This window comes from Hordeum vulgare, chromosome 6H (genome assembly GCF_904849725.1).
Source record: "Hordeum vulgare subsp. vulgare chromosome 6H, MorexV3_pseudomolecules_assembly, whole genome shotgun sequence".
Classification (NCBI taxonomy): Eukaryota; Viridiplantae; Streptophyta; class Magnoliopsida; order Poales; family Poaceae; genus Hordeum; species Hordeum vulgare.
Window position 1 is genome coordinate 23,523,381 of NC_058523.1, and position 22,706 is coordinate 23,546,086.

The 22,706-nt window shown below is 43.2% G+C and overlaps 1 protein-coding gene across 1 annotated transcript; it reads left to right on the forward strand.

The window, feature by feature from the left end:
- The first annotated feature begins 272 nt into the window (after window positions 1–272).
- LOC123402512 (S-(+)-linalool synthase, chloroplastic-like) lies at window positions 273–4,290 on the forward strand. The gene is made up of 7 exons (XM_045096432.1): window positions 273–564; window positions 1,074–1,299; window positions 1,542–1,914; window positions 2,108–2,326; window positions 2,703–2,841; window positions 3,357–3,596; window positions 3,746–4,290. Exons 1-7 carry the CDS (start codon window positions 385–387, stop codon window positions 4,016–4,018), a joined length of 1,650 nt encoding a protein of 549 aa, XP_044952367.1. The 5' UTR covers window positions 273–384; the 3' UTR covers window positions 4,019–4,290.
- Window positions 4,291–22,706: the final 18,416 nt, after the last annotated feature.

Consider the following 22,706-nt stretch of genomic DNA (forward strand, 5'->3'; position numbering starts at 1 on the left):
GACAAGTAAATTATTAATCTGGCCTTTTCTACAATAATGGACTGTGCATGTACTTATGAAACTTGGACTAATTAACTAATCATGCATGACGTATGCTACAATCGTCCATGTTTACTGAATTTTGCACATGACTCACCTGTGGCGCATGCATAGTCCAACTGCACACACCACTCACTCGGTGTAGGATGGATCGACGCAGCTGCAGCCACTCGCATCCCCCTCCCTATAAATCTAGATGGCATTCCTGCATTGCTCATATCCAAAGACAAGGCAGCAGCAGCTACTTGTTCGTCTCATATCACCCAGACCACGTCTAGCCAGTTAGCCTACTTAGTCGATCAGTAACAAGGCAGCAGCAGTCATCCCGTGTTAATTAAGCAACCGATGGCTGCTGCGCATGTCTTCTTCTCCTTCTCCGTTCAGCCACTACACCATTCAGCTTCACCAGTGGCCGGGAATGGTGGCCGGAGCGGACCCAACCGTGCCTTCTTCCGCCCGTCAACAGTGATTTGTCCTGGGCGGGAGCCTGCGTCACATGAGCTGTCCCATGATTTTGATTTCCAGGTATATATTGTTATGGCCCGTATATGCAAATTAGCATGCGTGTTTATGTCTTCGTTTCTAATTACTACCTTTATCCTAAACTTCTTCTCTTTAATTTGTTTAGAAACGGATGTATCTAAATACCAACACATGACTAGATACATTCGTACCTAAACAAATCTAAAACAAAATTTTTGAGACGAAGAAGTATTACACAAGGGATCGAGTTGAAACCTATCAAGCTATAATGTTGAGCCTAGTACAAGCATGTCGTCATAAGCTTTCACCTTCCAGTAAAAGGAAAGAAACGACTTGGTCCTACGAGGAACTAGGAACCATATTATCCCATTAATTTTGGAAAGATGTTTATAAAATGTATAAACAAACATTATTATGAGTGTACTTTTAATGGTAAATCTAAATATTGGTATGTACTATCAACCGAAACCCTATATTAATGATCAAAGTACTGTAAACATTGTATATATTCTTTTGAAGAAGAAGTTTGATGTCTCTCTGCAACATACCAGGAAAGCCTAACGAATGTTCAAGCATTGCTGCATCAGCATCCGACAAGTAGACGAGGCTTATTGACCACTGTTGATCACCTCAAGCGCCTCTGCATCGATCACTATTTCCAAGACGAGATCGACACCATCATGGGCTCGTGTACAGACCTCATCCATAGCAATGATCTGCTTGACGCAACCCTTTCCCTGAGGCTGATGCGAGAAGCTGGATATTATGTTTCGGCAGGTCAGTAAAATACAACTTTAGTGCCTCGAGAGAGATAAACAAACAAGTTTGGGAACCTTGAGTGCAATTTGGTCTATGAAATAAGTTTTACGCGATAAGTTTGCTGGAAAAATATCTTAGAGTAGCCAAGTCTAACCTAAGGTTTAATGTTTCCTTCTGGAGTGTATAAGCACCTCGCTGGAGACATACTGTACTCATTATTTATGACATGTGCCTAAGATCCCTTCTCAACAACTTGGCAGACGATGTGCTTCGGAAGTTCAAAAATGATAATGGTGAATTCAACATTGGGCTCAGCAAAGACATTAGAGGGTTGCTCAGCTTGCAAGACATGTCGCACCTCAATGTGGGAGAATCATCACTCTACAAGGCAAATGAATTCTCAAGCAAGCATCTTAGAAACGCAATTAAATACTTGGAGCCGAACCTTGGAAGATATGTGAGGCGCTCACTTGACCACCCCTATCATGTGAGCCAGATGCAATACAAAGCAAGGCACCATCTAAGCTACCTCCAGAACATGCCCACCAGGAACATGGCAATTGAGAACTTGGCACTTGCAGAGTTTACGATTAAGAAGTTGCAGCATCAGTGGGAAATGCAAGAGGTTAAGAGGTATAAATATAATAAACTACTAGTCCCCAATGATTAATTTTGTAAAAGGTGGAAAATATGTGCATTCTCATGATAAGAGGGAAACACTAGATCTCTTGGCCAAATTTGATAAATAAACATTTTTAATTACTCACATATTGCCACAATTAAAAGAGTGGTGGCTGTAACTATATGAAAATTCCTTTTCACACAGATGGTGGATGGATCTAGGATTGGCTCAAGAAATACCGGCCGCAAGGGACCAAGTTCTTAAGTGGTACATGTGGCCCATGACCGTCCTCGAGGGCTTCTCCTTCTCTAGATATCGGATTGAGATCACAAAGGTCATATCCATGGTCTACATTGTGGATGACATCTTTGATCTTGTCGCCACACAAGAGGAGCTTTCCCTCTTTAATGAGGCGATCAAAATGTGAGCATTATTGTTTCCATAATATATATGGTTAATACGATTAGGAAGCAATATAGTTGCCTTTTTTGTAAGGAAATGACGTATTAAATATGTCCAATCAGATATTCAAACTTCTTTAAAACCGACATATAATATATGCAGATGTTCTAATATTCGTTTGAATTGAAGATTATGTCTTTATGAGTAATTTTATTAATATTAATTGTATATTCAAACAAAAAAAATGTTTCATATTAGAGATTGTTTATGTCCAAAATGGCATCTACTTTGCTAATGGAATACAAACTCAAGGATTACTTAAGCTTCAGACTTTATACATGATAGAAACATGTTCTTTTTATCAAAATATCACAAACAAATTACACATTGTTCACAGGTGGGATCTTGCAGCTGTTGATTCACTCCCGAGCTACATGATATCATGTTACAAGGCCATTTACACTATCACATGTGATATCGCCGATATGGTCAGAAAAGAGCATGGAGTGAACCCTATCAATCATCTCAAGAAAGAGGTATGTCTACCGTGATGGTTCTTCATTTCTCTTTAATTAGATTTTTCCTAAGTAACTAAATATAACAATGGTACCACCCCAAAAATGTCTACTATATATGTAATTTTGTGAGTAATCTCTTCTAAGTAAGGTTCTCTCATGTTCCTATCTTCCGTCCAGTATCTCCATTCCCATGTCACCTCCACCATTTCCTGTTTTACGAATCTTCCCAAACCGACTTTCCTTGAATCGTTCCAACTATCCCATATTTTAATGGCTTATCATATAAAATAACATTATTTTCTTTGCCAAGCCAATAAGTAATAAGTATTGATTCAGTTATCAGCTAAAGTTTCTTTTTATTTTGTAATCAACTTACACTAAAACGGTACGTAAATCATGATGATTACATACAAAATATATGTGCCCCTATTGCAACACATGTGCAATTACCTAGTTGTATTTACAAAATTAATAGAACGTAAAATAACAGTGGAAGAATTAAATTTACATGTTTGAATTTTTCCTTCTAACAGTGGGCAACTTTGTTTGATGGATTCGTGATCGAGGGAAAATGGTTATCTACTGATCAGATCCCTACATCCGAGGACTATCTAAGAAACGGGATTATCACTTCAGGAGCTCCACTTTTATTCATGCATCTTTTCTTCATGTTGGGACATGAATTAAACGAGGGCAAGAATGACGACATCCATCGAGTCATCTCCTACCCTGCAAAAATCATGAGGCTTTGGGACGACATGGGTACTGCAAAGGTATGAACACACCAGGAACTTTATCACATATGAATTTAGAATTAGCACTATGATAAATTCATTCAGTTCGTAGCATGGTGGGTCAACATCCATGTCAATATTGACAAAATAAGACGTGATCTAACATTTTTGTTATTCGTCTCATGCAGGATGAATCACAAAATGGGCTAGATGGATCATACAAGGAGTTGTACCAAAGAGAAAATCCTCGTGGTGATGCAAAGAAGCACATGCTTGAGATGATCGGGAGTGAATGGGAGGGTCTTAACAGGGTATGCTTCTGTGGGACAAAGTCAACACTATCGCATAGCTTCATCACAGCATCACTAAACTTTGCGAGAATGGTCCGCGTCATGTATGGCTACGACAACGAGCAGAAGCTCCCCGTCCTTGAGGACTATACAAAGATGTTGCTCTTCTAAATCATGCATTCTATCATATAATATTGTATATAAAATGCAGTGCATTAGTTTTTGGTAGGGTTTTCACGTACGATGTTGACTTACATCGTGCGCAATTAGCATATGTGCTTCACGTGATAAGATGATAAACATACATGGAAAAAGTCAGGAATTGCCTGCTGCTCCATGCAATGTTCCAATGTATGATGAGATGCATATGAATTGATAGGAACTGGAGACCGCAAAATATTTTGTGTATGAAATTGTGAATGTATGACAAGATTGTTAGGTTGTGCAAGTTTCTGACGATATGCTGATGGTCCTAGTGCGAGAGACCGCTTACATTTAGTTCTAGCAATGGTCTGTGTACACAAGAAGACAGACGGGTAAACATGAAAACAAAAACTACAAAGGACACCAATCTTATAAGGGCAAAGCAAAAAACACCCGTTCATTATCGGCAACGCATTACTCGAATGCGGGGGGATATCTGCCACGCACGTCCAATGCCCCGTCCGCCCATATGCCGTCATTAAGCAGGCTCGCCGTCCAAGAAACCAACTCTTGCACCGCGCATTGATGCACCTCGACACCTTGCCTCACCGGAATCCGTTGTTTAAAGGCGACAACAGCCGGCTAACACACATACACTACACAAGCCGTTCCACATCCTCCACCCTTGCGCCACATTTATGTTGGGGTTCGTAGTAATTTCAAAAATTTCCTACGCCATACAAGGATCTATCTATGGAGAAACCAGCAACGAGAGAGGTTGTAGAGCATCTTCATAACTTTGAAGATCGCTAAGCAGAAGCGTTACTACGAACGCGGTTGGTGGAGTCGTACTCGCAGAGATTCAGATCGCGGTGGATTTCGATCTATGTGCCGAACTACGTCACCTCCGCGTTCAACACACGCGCAATCCGGTGACGTCTCCAACACCTTGAACCAGCAAGGAGGAAGGAGAGGTTGAGGGAGAGAACTCCGGCAGCACGACGGCGTGGTAACGGTGGAGCTACGTGGTTCTCCAGCAGAGCTTCGCTAAGCTATGCGTAGGACGAGGAAAGAGAGAGGAAGGTCTGCGCCGAGAGAGAGAGTTTTCGTGTCTCAAATCAGCCCCAAAACTTGGGTATTTATAGGAGGGAGGGAGAGAGGGTGCGCACCCCTATGGTTCCCTCCCTAGGGGTGGCGGCAGCCCTAGATGGCCAGGTAGGGCTGGCGGCCAAGGTGGAGAGGAGGGCGGCGCCCTAGGTGGGCCTTGGGCCCCTCTGCGCCTAGGGTTTGCCCCCTCCACCTCTCCTTGCGCCTTGGTTGAGAGGGGAGGGCGCACCAGCCCACTTTGGGCTGGTCTCCTTCCACCTTTTGGCCCATATAGCCTCTTGGGGCTGGTAGCCCCTCCCGGTGGACCCCCGAAACCCTTGCGGTGGTCCCGGTACATTATCGGTGACGCCCGAAACACTTCCGATGTCCGAAACCTCACATCCTATATATCAATCTTCACCTCCGGACCATTCCAGAGCTCCTCGTTACATCCGGGATCTCATCCAAGACTCCGAACAACCTTCGGTAACCACGTACACTATTTCCCTACAACCACGGGCTCGAGAGTCATGCAGACATGACCGAGACATCTCTTCGGTGAATAACCAAAAGCGGGCTCTCGATATCCATGTTGATTCCCACATGTTCCACGATGATCTCATCGGATGAACCACGATGTCAAGGCTTCAATCAACCCCGTATGCAAGTCCCTTTGTCTAACGGTAAGATACTTGCCCGAGATTCGATCATCGGTATCCCTATACCTTGTTCAATCTCGTTACCTGCAAGTCTCTTTACTCGTTTCGTAAGACATCATTCCGTGACTAACTCTTTAGTCACACTGAGATCAATATGATGATGGATTACCGAGTGGGCCCAGAGATACCTCTCCGTCACACGGAGTGACAAATCCGGGTCTCGATTCGTACAACCCAACACACACTTTCGGAGATACCCGTAGTGCACCTTTATAATCACCCAGTTACGTTGTGACGTTTGGTACACCCAAAGCACTCCTACGGTATCCGGGAGTTGCACAATCTCACGGTCTCTAAGGAAATGATATTTACATTAGAAAAACTTTAGCAGACGAACAACACGATCTAGTGCTATGCTTAGGATTGGGTCTTGTCCATCACATCATTCCCCAATGATGTGATCCCATTATGAATGACATCCATTGTCCATGATCAAGAAACCATGATCATCAATTGATCAACGAGCTAGTCAACTAGAGGCTCACTAGGGACACATTGCGATCTATATATTCACACGTGTATTACGGTTTCTGGTTAATACAATTATAGCATGAATAATAGACAATTATCATGAACTAGAAATATAATAATAACAACTTTATTATTGCCTCTAGGACATATTTCCAACAGTTTCCCACTTGCACTAGAGTCAATAATCTAGTTACATTGTGATGAATCGAACACCCATAGAGTTCTGGTGTTGATCATGCTTTTCCCGTGGAAGAGGTTTAGTCAACGGGTCTACGACATTCAGATCTATGTACTTTACAAATATCTATATCTCCATCCTGGATATATCCACGATTGGAGTTAAAGCGGTGCTTGATGTGCTTGGTCTTCTTGTGAAACCTGTGCTCCTTTGCAATAGCACTAGCTCCAGTGTTGTTAGAGAACAGAGTCATCGGGCCCGACGCTTCACATGTAGATGCTATGTACCCCGCTTCACATGTAGATGCCGCCACGACGCTTTGCTTGCAACTGCATCAGCTAACTACCCCATTATTCAAAACATAGATGTATCCGGTTTGTGACTTGGAGTTATCCGGATCTGTGTCGAAGCTAGCATCGACATAACCCTTTACGACGAGTTCTTCGGCACCTCCATAAACGAGAAACATATCTTTAGTCCTTTTCAGGTACTGTTGTCCACCAACATGATTTCCATGACAGGTTTGTCGTACCATTTTGGTGCGGAACGTACCCTTGTCGCCGTTTGTGGTTCAATAGCAGCTTGATCCGAAGTGTCATGATCATCATCATTAACTTCTTCTCTAGCCGGTTCAGGCGCCTCACAAACATTTTCTTGCGCTGTGTTACTTTCCGGTTCAAGAGGAGGTACAACTACCTCATCAAGTTCTATTTTCCTCCCACTTCTTTCGAGAGAAACTCTTTCTCTAGAAAGGATTCATTCTTAGCAACAAAGATCTTGCCTTCGGATCTAAGATAGAAGGTGTACCCAATAGTTTCCTTAGGGTATCCTATGAAGACACATTTTTCCGCTTTGGGTTCGAGCTTCTCTGGTTGAAGTTTCTTCACATAAGCATCGCAACCCCAAACTTTAAGAAACGATAGCTTAGGTTTCTTGCCAAACCATAATTCATACGGTGTCGTCTCAACGGATTCAGACGGTGCCCTATTTAAAGTGAATGCGGCAGTTGCCAATGCATATCCCCAAAATGATAATGGTATAACGGTAAGAGACATCATAGATCACACCATATCCAATAAAGTGCAATTACGACGTTCAGACACACCGTTGCGCTGCGGTGTGCCAGGCGGCGTGAGTTGTGAAAGAACTCCACATTTCCTTAGGTGTGTGCCGAACTCATGACTCAAATATTCTCCTCCACGATCAGATCGTAGGAACTTTATTTTCTTGTCGCGTTCATTCTCCACCTCACTCTGAAATTCCTTGAACTTTTCAAAGGTTTCAGACTTGTGCTTCATCAAGTAGACATACCCATATCTACTTAAATCATAAGTGAGGGTGAGAACATAACGATAGCCACCGCGAGCTTCAACGCTCATTGGACTGGATACATCGGTATGCATTATTTCCAACAAGTTAGTTGCTCGCTCCATTGTTCCGGAGAACGGAGTCTTGGTCATCTTGCCCACGAGGCACGGTTCACACGTGTTAGATGATTCCAAATAAAGAGACTCCAAAAGTCCATCAGTATGGAGTTTCTTCATGCGCTTTACGCGGATATAACCAAGGCGTCACTGCCACAAGTATGTGGGACTATCATTATCAACCTTGCATCTTTTAGCACTTACACTATGAATATGTTGTTGGAAATATGCCCTAGAGGCAATAATAAATTAGTTATTATTATATTTCTTAGTTCATGATAATCGTTTATTATCCATGCTATAATTGTATTGATTGGAAACACAATACTTGTGTGGATACATAGACAAAACACTGTCCCTAGTAAGCCTCTAGTTGACTAGCTCATTGATCAAAGATGGTCAAGGTTTCCTGGCCATAGGCAAGTGTTGTCACTTGATAACAGGATCACATCATTAGGAGAATCATGTGATGGACTAGACCCAAACTAATAGACGTAGCATGTTGATCGTGTCATTTTGTTGCTACTGTTTTCTGCATGTCAAGTATTTGTTTCTATGACCATGAGATCATATAACCCACTGACACCGGAGGAATGCTTTGTGTGTATCAAACGTCGCAACGTAACTGGGTGACTATAAAGATGCTCTACAGGTATCTCCGAAGGTGTTAGTTGAGTTAGTATGGATCAAGACTGGGATTTGTCACTCCGTGTGACGGAGAGGTATCTCGGGGCCCACTCGGTAATACAACATCACACATAAGCCTTGCAAGCAATGTAACTTAGTGTAAGTTGCAGGATCTTGTATTACGGAACGAGTAAAGAGACTTGCCGGTAAACGAGATTGAAATAGGTATGCGGATACTGACGATCGAATCTCGGGCAAGTAACATACCGAAGGACAAAGGGAATGACATACGGGATTATACGAATCCTTGGCACTGAGGTTCAAACGATAAGATCTTCGTAGAATATGTAGGATCCAATATGGGCTTCCAAGTCCCGCTATTGGATATTGACCGAGGAGTCTCTCGGGTCATGTCTACATAGTTCTCGAACCCGCAGGGTCTGCACACTTAAGGTTCGACGTTGTTTTATGCGTATTTGAGTTATATGGTTGGTTACCGAATGTTGTTCGGAGTCCCGGATGAGATCACGGACGTCACGAGGGTTTCCGGAATGGTCCGGAAACGAAGATTGATATATAGGATGACCTCATTTGATTACCGGAAGGTTTTCGGAGTTGCCGGGAATGTACCGGGAATGACGAATGGGTTCCGGGAGTTCACCGGGGGGGCAACCCACCCCGGGGAAGCCCATAGGCCTTGGGGGAGACACACCAGCACTTAGTGGGATGGTGGGACAGACCACAAGTGCCCTATGCGCCAAGGAGAAGAAAATCAAGAGAGAAAACAAAAGGAGGAGGTGGGAAGGAAGGGGGACTCCCTCCCACCAAACCTAGTCCAACTCGGTTTGGGGGGGAGAGTCCTCCCCCTTGGACTCGGCCGACCCCCTTGGGGCTCCTTGAGCCCCAAGGCAAGACCCCTCCCTCCCACCTATATATACGGAGGTTTTAGGGCTGATTTGAGACGACTTTTCCACGGCAGCCCGACCACATACCTCGAGGGTTTTTCCTCTAGATCGCGTTTCTGCGGAGCTCGGGCGGAGCCCTGCTGAGACAAGGTCATCAGCAACCTCCGGAGCGCCGTCACGCTGCCGGAGAACTCTTCTACCTCTCCGTCTCTCTTGCTGGATCAAGAAGGCCGAGATCATCGTCGAGCTGTACGTGTGCTGAACGCGGAGGTGCCGTCCGTTCGGTACTAGATCGTGGGACTGATCGCAGGATAGTTCGCGGGGCGGATTGAGGGACGTGAGGACGTTCCACTACATCAACCGCATTCTCTAACGCTTCTGCTGTACGGTCTGCAAGGGTACGTAGATCACTCATCCCCTCTCGTAGATGGACATCACCATGATAGGTCTTCGTGCGCGTAGGAAAATTTTGTTTCCCATGCGACGTTCCCCAACAGTGGCATCATGAGCTAGGTTCATGCGTAGATGTCTTCTCGAGTAGAACACAAAAGTTTTTGTGGGCGGTGATGTGCGTTTTGCTGCCCTCCTTAGTCTTTTCTTGATTCCGCGGTATTGTTGGATTGAAGCGGCTTGGACCGACATTACTCGTACGCTTACGAGAGACTGGTTTCATCGTTACGAGTAACCCCCTTTGCTCAAAGATGACTGGCAAGTGTCGGTTTCTCCAACTTTAGTTGAATCGGATTTGACCGAGGAGGTCCTTGGATGAGGTTAAATAGCAACTCATATATCTCCGCTGTGGTGTTTGCGTAAGTAAGATGCGATCCTACTAGATACCCTTGGTCACCACGTAAAACATGCAAAAACAAAATTAGAGGACGTCTAACTTGTTTTTGCAGGGTATGATTGTGATGTGATATGGCCAACGATGTGATGTGATATATTGGATGTATGAGATGATCATGTTGTAATAGAAATATCGACTTGCACGTCGATGGTACGGCAACCGGCAGGAGCCATAGGGTTGCCTTTATACTAACGTTTGTGCTTGCAGATGCGTTTACTATTTTGCTAGGATGTAGCTTTAGTAGTAATAGCATGAGTAGCACGACAACCCCGATGGCAACACGTTGATGGATGATCATGGTGTGGCGCCGGTGACAAGAAGATCGTGCCGGTGCTTTGGTGATGGAGATCAAGAAGCACGTGATGATGGCCATATCATGTCACTTATGAATTGCATGTGATGTTAATCCTTTTATGCACCTTATTTTGCTTAGAACGACGGTAGCATTATGAGGTGATCTCTCACTAAAAATTTCAAGACGAAATTGTGTTCTCCCCGACTGTGCACCGTTGCTACAGTTTGTCGTTTCGAGACACCACGTGATGATCGGGTGTGATAGACTCAACGTTCACATACAACGGGTGCAAAACAGTTGCGCACGCGGAACACTCGGGTTAAGCTTGACGAGCCTAGCATGTGCAGACATGGCCTCGGAACACATGAGACCGAAAGGTCGAGCATGAATCGTATAGTTGATATGATTAGCATAGAGATGCTTACCACTGAAACTATACACAACTCACGTGATGATCGGACTTGAGATAGCGGATTTGGATCATGTACCACTCAAATGACTAGAGAGATGTACTTTTTGAGTGGGAGTTCTTAAATAATATGATTAATTGAACTAATTGTCATGAACATAGTCTAATGGTCTTTGCGAATTACGATGTAGCTTGCGCTATAGCTCTACTGTTTTTTATATGTTCCTAGAGAAAATTTAGTTGAAAATTGATAATAGCAAACTTTACAGACTGAGTCTGTAAAACCGAGGATTGTCCTCATTGTTGCGCAGAAGGCTTATGTCCTTAATGCACCACTCGGTGTGCTGCACCTCGAGCGTCGTCTGTGGATGCTGTGAACATCCGACATACACGTTTCTGATGACTACACGATAGTTCAGTACAAAGTACTTAATGGCTTAGAAGCAAGGCACCGAAAACGTTTTAAAACGTCACGGAACATAAGTGATGTTCTAAAGAGATGAAATTGTGATTTCATGCTTGTGCCCTTGTTAAGAGGTACGAGACCTCCAACAAGATTCTTTGACCACAAAGTAAAGGAGAAAAGCTCAATCGTTGAGCCTGTGCTCAGATTGTCTGAGTACGACAATCACTTGAATCAAGTGGGAGCTAATCTTCCAGATGAGATAGTGATGGTTCTCCAAAAGTCACTGCCACCAAGCTTTGAGAGCTTCGTGATGAACTATAACATATCAAGGATAGATACAATGATCCTTGAGCGATTCGCGACGTTTGACACTTTGAAAGTAGAAATCAAGAAGGAGCATCAATAGTTGATGGTTCGAAAAACCACTAAGTTTCAAGAAAGGCGAGGGCTAGAAGGGATACTTCGTGAAACGGCAAAACAGTTGCTGCGCTAATGAAGAGACCCAAGATTAAACCCAAACCCGAGACTAAGTGCTTCTGTAATAAGGGGAACAGTCACTGAGGGGGAGCAACTCTAGATACTTGGTAGATAAGAAGGCTGGCAAAAGTCGAGAGAAGTATATTTGATATACATAATGTTGATGTGTACTTTACTAGTACTCCTAGTAGCACGAGGGTATTGGATACCGGTTCGGTTGTTAAGTGATTAGTAAACGCGAAATGAAAGCTACGGCATAAACGGAGACTAGCTAAAGGCGAGGTGACAATACGTGTTGGAAGTGTTTCCAAGGTTGATATGATCAAACATCGCACGCTCCCTCTACCATCGGGATTGGTGTTGAACCTAAATAATTGTTATTTGGTGCTTGCGTTAAGCATGAACATGATTGGATCGTGTTTATTGCAATACGATTATTCATTCAAAGAGAATAATGGTTACTCTATTTACTTGAATAATCACCTTCAATGGTTTATTGAATCTCGATTGTAGTGTTACACATTGGTGCCAAAAGATACGAGTTAATGATGATAGTACAACTTACTTGTGGCACTGCCGCTTGAGTCATGTTAGTATAAATTGCATGAAGAGGCTCCATGCTGATGGATCTTTACTCACCTGATTTTGAATCACTAGTGACATGCAAATCATACCACATGAGCAAGGCCTTGTTTTCATTGAGATGAAACAAGATAGTAACTTGTTGGAAGTGATACATTTTGATGTATGCAGTCCAATGAGTGCTGAGGCACGCAGTGGATATCATTATGTTCTTACTTCACTGACGACTTGAGTAGATACAGGAGTATTTACTTAATGAATCACAAGTCTGAAATATTGAAAAATTCAATTCCGTTTCAGAGTGAAGTTCGTCGTAACAAGAGGATGAACTGTCTACGATATGATCATAGAAATGAATATCTGAGTTACGAGTTTTTGGTACACAGTTAAGACAATATGGAAATTGTTTCGCAGTTCATGCCACCTGGGACATCATAGTGTGATGATGTGTCTGAACATCATAGCCACACACTATTTAGTATGGTGCATGCTGTGATGTCTCTTATCGAATTACCACTATCGTTTATGGGTTATGCATTAGAGACAACCACATTCACTTTAAATAGGGCACCGCGTATTTCCGTTGAGATGACACAGTATAGACTGAGGTTTAGAGAAATCTAAACTGTCGTTTCTTGAAAGTTTGGGGCTTCGAAACTTATGTGAAAAAGTTTCAGTCTGATAAGCTCGAACCCAAAGCGGATAAATGCATCTTCATAGGATATCCAAAACAGTTGGGTACATCTCCTATCTCAGATCCGAAAGCAAAGTGTTTGTTTCTAGAAATGGATCCTTTCTCGAGAAAAGGTTTCTCTCGAAAGAATTGAGTGGGAGGGTAGTACAACTTGATGAGGTTATTGAACCATCAGTTCAACCAGTGTGTAGTAGGGCGTAGGAAGTTGTTCCTGTGGCGCCTACACCAATTGAAGTGGAAGCTGATGATGGTGATCATTGAGCTTCGAATCAAGTTACTACAAACCCCGTAGGTCGACAAGCTCGCGTACTGCTGCAGAGTAGTACGGTAACCCTGTCTTTGAGGTCATGTTGTTGAGCAACAGTGAACCTACGAGTTATGGAGAAAGCGATGGTGGGCCCAGATTCTGACAAATGGCTGGAAGCCATGAAATCCGAGAGAGGATCCATGTGTGAAAACAAAGTGTAGACTTTGGTAGAACTACTTGATGGTCATGGGACTGTTGAGTAAAATGGATCTTTAAAAGGAAAACAGACGATGATGGTGATAAGTCACTATTAAGAAAAGCTCGACTTGTCGCAAAGATGTTTTCGACAAGATCAAACAGTTGACTATGATGAGACTTTCTCACTCGTAGCGATGCTAAAGGTCTGTTAGAATTATGTTAGTTGTTGATGCATTATTTATGAAATATTGCACGTAGGATGTCAAAACATTGTTTCCTCGACGGTTTCCTTGAGCAAACATTGTATGTGATACAACCAGGAGGTTTTGTCGATCCTAAAGATACTAGCAAGTATGCAAGCTCCAGCGATCCTTCAATGGACTGGTGCAAGCATCTCGGAGTTGGAATATATATACTTTGATGAGATGATCAAAGATTTTGGGTTTGTACAAGGTTTATGAGAAACTTGTATTTCCAAAGAAGTGAGTGGGAGCACTATAGAATTTCTGATAAGTATATGTGGTTGACATATTGTGGATCAGAAGTAATGTGGAATTTCTGTAAAGCATACAAGGTTGTCTGAAAGGAGTTTTTCAAAGGAATACCTAGATTGTGCTACTTGAACGTTGAGCATCAAATATCTATGGAGATAGATCGAAAGCGCTTAATAGAAGTTTCAACAAGATGCATGCCTTGACAAGTTTTTGAAGGAGTTCAAAATAGATCATCAAAGAAGGAGTTCTTGGTTGCGTTGTAAGGTGTGAATTTGAGTAAGACTCAAAACCCGACCACGGCAGAATAAAGAGAATAGACGAAGGTCGTCTTCTATGCCTTAGCCGTAGAATCTAAAGTATGCCATGCTGTGTACCGCACCTGATGTGTGCCTTGACTCAAAGTCTGTTGAGAGGTACAGAGAGTGATCCATGATTGAATCACTAGCAGCGGTCAAAATTTATCCTTAGTAACAAATGGACTAAGGAATTTTTCTCGATTATGGAGGTGGTTAAAGAGTTCATCGTAAAGGGTTACGTCGATGCAAGCTTTGACACTAATCCGAATAACTATGAGTAGTGAAATGGATTCATATAGTAGAGTAGATATTTGGAGCATTTCCGAATAGCACGTAGTAGCAGCATCTATAAGATGACATAAAGATTTGTAAAGAACGCACGGATCTGAAAGTTTCAGAACCGTTGACTAAAACCTCTCTCACGAGCAAGACGTGATCAGACCCCATAACTATATGGGTGTTGGATTCGTTGGAATCACATGGTGATGTGAACTAGATTATTGACTCTAGTGCAAGTGGGAGACTGTTGGAAATATGCCCTAGAGGCAATAATAAATTAGTTATTATTATATTTCTTAGTTCATGATAATCATTTATTATCCATGCTATAATTGTATGATTGGAAAGACAATACTTGTGTGGATACATAGACAAAACACTGTCCCTAGTAAGCCTCTAGTTGACTAGCTCGTTGATCAAAGATGGTCAAGGTTTCCTGGCCATAGGCAAGTGTTGTCACTTGATAACGGGATCACATCATTAGGAGAATCATGTGATGGACTAGACCCAAACTATTAGACGTAGCATGTTGATCGTGTCATTTTGTTGCTACTGTTTTCTGCATGTCAAGTATTTGTTTCTATGACCATGAGATCATATAACCCACTGACACCGGAGGAATGCTTTGTGTGTATCAAACGTCGCAACGTAACTGGGTGACTATAAATATGCTCTACAGGTATCTTCGAAGGTGTTAGTTGAGTTAGTATGGATCAAGACTGGGATTTGTCACTCCGTGTGACGGAGAGGTATCTCGGGGCCCACTCGGTAATACAACATCACCCATAAGCCTTGCAAGCAATGTAACTTAGTGTAAGTTGCGGGATCTTGTATTACGGAACGAGTAAAGAGACTTGCCGGTAAACGAGATTGAAATAGGTATGCGGATACTGACGATCGAATCTCGGGCAAGTAACATACCGAAGGACAAAGGGAATGACATACGGGATTATACGAATCCTTGGCACTGAGGTTCAAACGATAAGATCTTCGTAGAATATGGAGGATCCAGTATGGGCATCCAGGTCCCGCTATTGGATATTGACCGAGGAGTCTCTCGGGTCATGTTTACATAGTTCTCGAACCCGCAGGGTCTGCACACTTAAGGTTCGACGTTGTTTTATGCGTATTTGAGTTATATGGTTGGTTACCGAATGTTGTTCGGAGTCCCGGATGAGATCACGGACGTCACGAGGGTTTCCGGAATGGTCCGGAAACGAAGATTGATATATAGGATGACCTCATTTGATTACCGGAAGGTTTTCGGAGTTGCCGGGAATGTACCGGGAATGACGAATGGGTTCCGGGAGTTCACCGGGGGGGGGGGGCAACCCACCCCGGGGAAGCCCATAGGCCTTGGGGGAGACACACCAGCCCTTAGTGGGCTGGTGGGACAGGTGCCCTATGCGCCAAGGAGAAGAAAATCAAGAGAGAAAGAAAAAAAAAGGAGGAGGTGGGAAGGAAGGGGGACTCCCTCCCACCAAACCTAGTCCAACTCGGTTTGGGGGGGGGGGAGAGTCCTCCCCCTTGGACTCGGCCGACCCCCTTGGGGCTCCTTGATCCCCAAGGCAAGGCCCCCTCCCTCCCACCTATATATACGGAGGTTTTAGGGCTGATTTGAGACGACTTTTCCACGGCAGCCCGACCACATACCTCCACGGTTTTTCCTCTAGATCGCGTTTCTGCGGAGCTCGGGCGGAGCCCTGCTGAGACAAGGTCATCACCAACCTCCGGAGCGCCGTCACGCTGCCGGAGAACTCTTCTACCTCTCCGTCTCTCTTGCTGGATCAAGAAGGCCGAGATCATCGTCGAGCTGTACGTGTGCTGAACGCGGAGGTGCCGTCCGTTCGGTACTAGATCGTGGGACTGATCGCGGGATTGTTCGCGGGGAGGATCGAGGGACGTGAGGACGTTCCACTACATCAACCGCGTTCTCTAACGCTTCTGCTGTACGGTCTACAAGGGTACGTAGATCACTCATCCCCTCTCGTAGATGGACATCACCATGATAGGTCTTCGTGCGCGTAGGAAATTTTTGTTTCCCATGCGACGTTCCCCAACATATGTGTATCATCACGATCGAGATTCATTAGGAATAAACCATTAAACAACGGGGCATGACCATAAAACATATATTATCAGATTTAAATGAGTAGCCATCTTGCATCAAGCGAGATCCCATACAATGTTCATTCTTAAAGCTGGTACTAAATAACAATTATTAAGGTTTAAAAGTAATCCTGAAGGTAGATGCAGAGGTAGCGTGCCGACGGCGATCACATCGACCTTGGAACTATTCCCAACGCGCATCGTCACCTCGTCCTTAGTTAGCCTACGCTTGTTATGTAGCTGCTTAGAGTTGCAAATGTGAGCAACAACACCGGTATAAAATACCCAGGAGCTACTACAAGCGCTGGTAAGGTACACTTCAATAACAAGTATATCACATATACATTTGACGTTGCCGGCCTTCTTGTCCACTAAGTACTTGGGGCAATTCCGCTTCCAATGACCGGTGCCCTTGCATTAATAGCACTCACTCTCAGGCTTGGGGTCCTTTCTTTGACTTCTTCCCGGCAACACCTTTGCCATCTTTCTTGAAGTTCTTCTTACCCTTGCCTTCCTTGAAACTGGTGGTCTTATTGACCATCAACACTTGATGCTCTTTCTTGATTTCTACCTCTGCAGATTTCAGCACTGAATACAACTCGGGAATAGTATTTTCCATCCCTTGCATGTTGTAATTCATCACAAAGCCTTTGTTGCTAGGTGGAAGCGACTGGAGGATTCTGTCAATGACCGCATCATCCGGAAGTTCAACTCCCAGTTGAGTCAAGCGGTTGTGCAACCCAGACATTCTGAGTATGTGCTCACTGACAGAACTATTCTCCCCCATCTTACAGCTAAAGAACTTGTCGGACACTTCATATCTCTCGACCCGGGCATGAGCTTGAAAAACAAGTTTCAGCTCCTCTAACATCTCATATGCTTCGTGTTGCTCAAAACGCCTTTGGATCCCCGGTTCTAAAGTGTAAAGCATGCTGCACTGAACGAGAGAGTAGTCATCACTCCGCGACTGCCAGGCGTTTCTAGCGTCCTAGTCTGCCGTAGGAAGGGCGGATCACCTAGTGGTGCATCAAGGACATATGCCTTCTTGGAATCCATGAGGATGAGCTTCAAGTTACGAGCCCAATCAGCATAATTGGGTCTCTAGGAACGCGTTAAAGTTGAATGAGACATTTGCGTTGGCCATTGGATCTACAAAATTTGTAAAGACAATTTTAGACTAACTTCACGATAATTAAGTTCATCTAATCAAATTACTAATGAACTCCCACTTAGATCGACATCCCTGTAGTCATCCAAGTGTTACATGATCCACGTCGACTAGCCCGTGTCCGATCATCACGTGAGACGGGCTAGTCATCAATGGTGAGCATCTCCATGCTGATCGTATCAACCATATGGCTCATGTTCGACATTTCGGTCTCCTGTATTAGATGCTATGTTGATACTTCTCCAACGTATCTATAATTTTTGATGGTTCCATGCTATTATCTTGTCAAACTTTGGATGTTTTGTATGCCTTTTATATCTTTTCTGGGACTAACTTATTAACTCAGTGCCAAGTGCCAGTTCCTGTTTTTTCCGTGTTTTTGACCCTTTTCAGAGGAGGATTTTAAACGGTGTCCAAACGGAATATAACTTCCGAAAATATTTTTTCCGGAACAAAAGATACGCGTCAGACTTGAGAACCAAGGCAGGGGTCAGTAGGGGACCCCACAAGCCCCCTAGGCGCGGCCAAGGGGGCCGCGCCTAGCAGGCTTGTGGGCTCCCTATGGCATGTTTGCCCTACCTCTTCCACCTATAAATCCAGAAAAATTCCAAAACTGCGCGAGAGTTCCACGAAAATACTTTTCCGCCGCCGCAAGCTTCTGTCTCCGCGAGATCCCATCTGGGGCACGTTCTGGTGCCCTGCCGGAGGGGGGATTCAGATACAGAGCGCTTCTTCATCAACACCATGACCTCTCCATTTATGCGTGAGTAGTTCACCATAGACCTTCGGGTCCATAGCTACTAGCTAGAAGGCTTCTTCTCTCTCTTGAATCTACAATACAAAGTTCTCCATGATCTTCATGGAGATCTATCCAATGTAATCTTCTTTCACGGTGTGTTTGTCGAGATCCGATGAATTGTGGATATGTGATCAGATTATCTATGAATCTTATTTGAATTTCTTCTAATCTCTCTTATGCATGATTTCATATCCTTGTAATTCTCTTCGAGTTGTGGGTTTTGTTTGGCCAACTTGATCTATGATTCTTGGGAGAAGTGCTTGGTTTTGGGTAGCCACACAAGCATCATGTTGTTGTCATCAAGGGTAAAAAGATGGGGTTGTCATCATTGGTTTGAGTTTCTCCCTCTACATCATGTCATCTTGCTTAAAGCGTTACTTTGTTCGTCATGAACTCAATAGACTAGATGCACGCTGGATAGCGGTCGATGTGTTGAGTAATAGTAGTATATGCAGAAAGTATCGTCATGATTTTGGGCGGTTCTATCAATTGCTCGACAGTAATTTGTTCACCCGCCGTATTATTTGCTATTTTGAGAGAAGCCTCTAGTGAACACTATGGCTCCCGGGTCTACTTCACACCATATTTTCAGCCTTACAATTTTACCTCGTTGCACTTTCCGCCTTTAGATCTCACTTTGCAATCAATCTTGAAGGGATTGACAACCCCTTTATAGCGTTGGGTGCAAGCTCTTTTGTGTTTGCGCTTGTACTCTGGACTTGACGCAATTCTCCTACCTGATTGATACCTTGGTTCTCAAACTGAGGGAAATACTTACTGCTCCTGTGCTGCATCGCCCTTTCCTCTTCAAGGGAAAAACCAACGCAAGCTCAAGAGACGACAAAAGGATTTCTGTCGCCGTAGCAGAAGAATTTCTGGCGCCATTGCCGGGGAGGATCAAGTCAAGAACTCATCCAAGTAAGTGTCGCAAACTCGTCTCTTGCATTTACTTTTTTGCCTCTCGTTTTCCTCTCCCCCACTTCTGAAAAACAAAAATTGACAAAAATATTTTCCCTTTTCTTCGTTTGGCTTTTTCGTTTGTCCTTTTCTCTCGCTTGCTTTCTGTTCGTTTGTGTGGGATAGTCTACCTGTCCTCATGGCTAGACCCACCGTTTCGAATGATACTCCCGAGAACGAATTTCTCAATTTGAAACTAAATGAGGAAGAAAACTTGAAGGATGCTTCATATAGGATTTGCAATGCTCAGAGTAGATCTACTCGTAAAGAATCTACTACCGTCCTGCTTCTCAGTTTTCATGTGGGTATTTCCCCTTGGAATAGGTATATTCTTGACACCATCGTAGGCGGAAATTTCTTGGGTAGCCATACTGTTGATTCTTACGGAGCTGTATTAAATTTGGTAGGCTCGCCCCCACTCACGGTTAATGGAACTACCTTAACTCTGGAACATGAGATGCGTAGGCTGGACGTCATTGAAAATAAAGTTGCTACGATCGAACTCATTGAGAATTTGGATAAAAAGATCCACAATCAAATCACTCAGTACGGATCCAAGGTGGGAATGGTTTTGAAAGATTTAAAGCAGAAGGAACCCACAGTTAACAAAAAACTAGGTCATGATTCCGCTAGGATTGGCAAACTAGAGGATGTTATAACCAACTTGGGTTCCGCTTTTGCCGCTGTGCAGAATACTCAAAATTTTGCCCACAATAAGGCCACCATGTCTGTTTTTGTTCCTAAAAATAGTGGTGAGTCATCTAGTAAGAAAGATGAAGACCTTAAGATGATGAGTGATCACGCTATTTATGGTTTGAGCACTAAAGACGACGATACGTGATTCTATCGCCTTATGCCTAGCTAAGGGCGTTAAATAATAGCGCTTGTTGGGAGGCAACCCAATGAATTTATCTTTTTCTTTCTGTTTTTTTGCGTCCACACCATCATAATTCCGTTATGATTGTGTCTTTTGTGTTTCTTTTTGTGTTTGAGCCAAGCAAAACCTTTATGACTAGTCTTGGTGATGGTTGTTTGATCCTGCTGAAAAAAGACAGAAACTTTTCGCTCACGAGATTATTTTTAATTTTTATTCCGAAAGAGATTGTGAGTTGATTCTTTTTACTTCTAGTTGATATGCATTTTGCCCAGGCATTCGTAATGTTTCAGAATTTTTGAGGTACCAGAATTATACAAAGTATAAAGATTGCTATAGACTGGTATGTTTTTGACAGATTCTGTTTTTGTTGAGTTGGTTGCTTGTTTTGATGAAACTATGAATAGTATCGGGGCTACTAGCCACGGAAAAGTGAGATTACAAAAATTTAATACCAATATGAATAGAATTCAAGTTTGCTACAGTACCTAAAGAGGTGGTAGTTTGTTTTCTTGTGCTAATGATATCACGAGTTTCTGTTTAAGTTTTGTGTTGTGAAGTTTTCAAGTTTTGGGTGATGTTCTCATGGACAAAGGGATAAAGAGTGGAAAGAGCTCAAGCTTGCGGATGCCCAAGGCATACCAAGCCAAATTCAAGGACACCAAAAAGCCTAAGCTTGGGGATGCCCCGGGAAGGCATCCCCTCTTTCGTCTTCAATCCATCGGTAACATTACTTGGAGCTATATTTTTATTCACCACATGGTATGTGTTTTTCTTGGAGCGTCTTGTATCATAGGAGTCTTTTCTTTTTGTTGTGTCACAATCACCCTTGCTGCACACCTTTTGAGAGAGACATGCACTCATCGTGAATTTGCTAGAATGCTCATTGTGCTTCACTTATATCTTTTGAGCTAGATAATTTTGCTCTATGTGCTTCACTTAGATCTTTTAGAGCATGGCAGTGCGTGACTTGGTAGTTGGTTTGTGCTATGAAAGTAGTCCCAAAGGTGATAGGTACCCAAAGAGGATACAAAAACCACAATCTTCATGTGCATTGAGTAGAAAGAAAAGTTTGATTCCTCTCAATTAGTTTTGAGACGTGGATTTGGTAATATTAAGAGTTATGTTAGTAGGGTGTTGTGAATCTAGAAATACTTGTGTTGAAGTTAGTGATTCCCATAACATGCACGTATGGTGAACCTCTATGTTAGGAAGTCGGAGCATAATTGATCTATTGATTGTCATCCTTTGTGTTGCGGTCGGGATCGCACGATGGTTAACACCTACCAACCCTTCCCCTAGGAGTATGCGTTTAGCACTTTGTTTTGATTACTAATAAAAACTTTCGCAACAAGTATATGAGTTCTTCATGACTAATGTGAGTCCATGGTATAGATGCATTTTCACCTTCCACCATTGCTAGCCTCTCTAGTGCCGCACAATTTTCGCCGGTGCACAAACTCACCATATGCCTTCCTCAAAACAGCCACCAAACCTACCTACTATGGCATTTCCATAGCCATTCCGAGATATATTGCCATGCAACTCCCACCATTCCGTCTCATGACTTGTGTCGTCACTCGCATATTGCCATTGCATGATCGTAAGATAGCTAGCGAGATGTTTCGACGTCATATGCCAAGCTAGATCGTTGCACATCCCGGTACACTTCCAAAGGCATTTCCTATAGAGTCATCATCGTTCTAAGCTTTGAGGTGTGCGTAAATAAAAGTGTGATGATCATCATTATTAGAGCATTGTCCCATGTGAGGAAAAAATATAGGTCAAAGTTGCCCACATAAAAAAAAGAAAAAAAAGGGAGAAAAAGAGGCCAAAGAGCCCAAATAAAAAAAAGAGAGAAAAAAAGAGAAGGGACAATGCTACTATCTTTTTCCACACTTGTGCTTCATAATAGCACCATGTTCTTCATGATTGAGAGCCTCTTGTTTTGTCACCACCATATACTAGTGGGAATCTTTATTATATAACTTGGCTTGTATATTCCAATGATGGGTGATACGTCTCCAACGTATCTATAATTTTTAATGGTTTCATGCTATTATCTTGTCAAACTTTGGATGTTTTGCATGCCTTTTATTTATTTTCTGGGACTAACTTATTAACGCACTGCCAAGTGCCAGTTCCTGTTTTTCCATGTTTTTCACCCCTTTCAG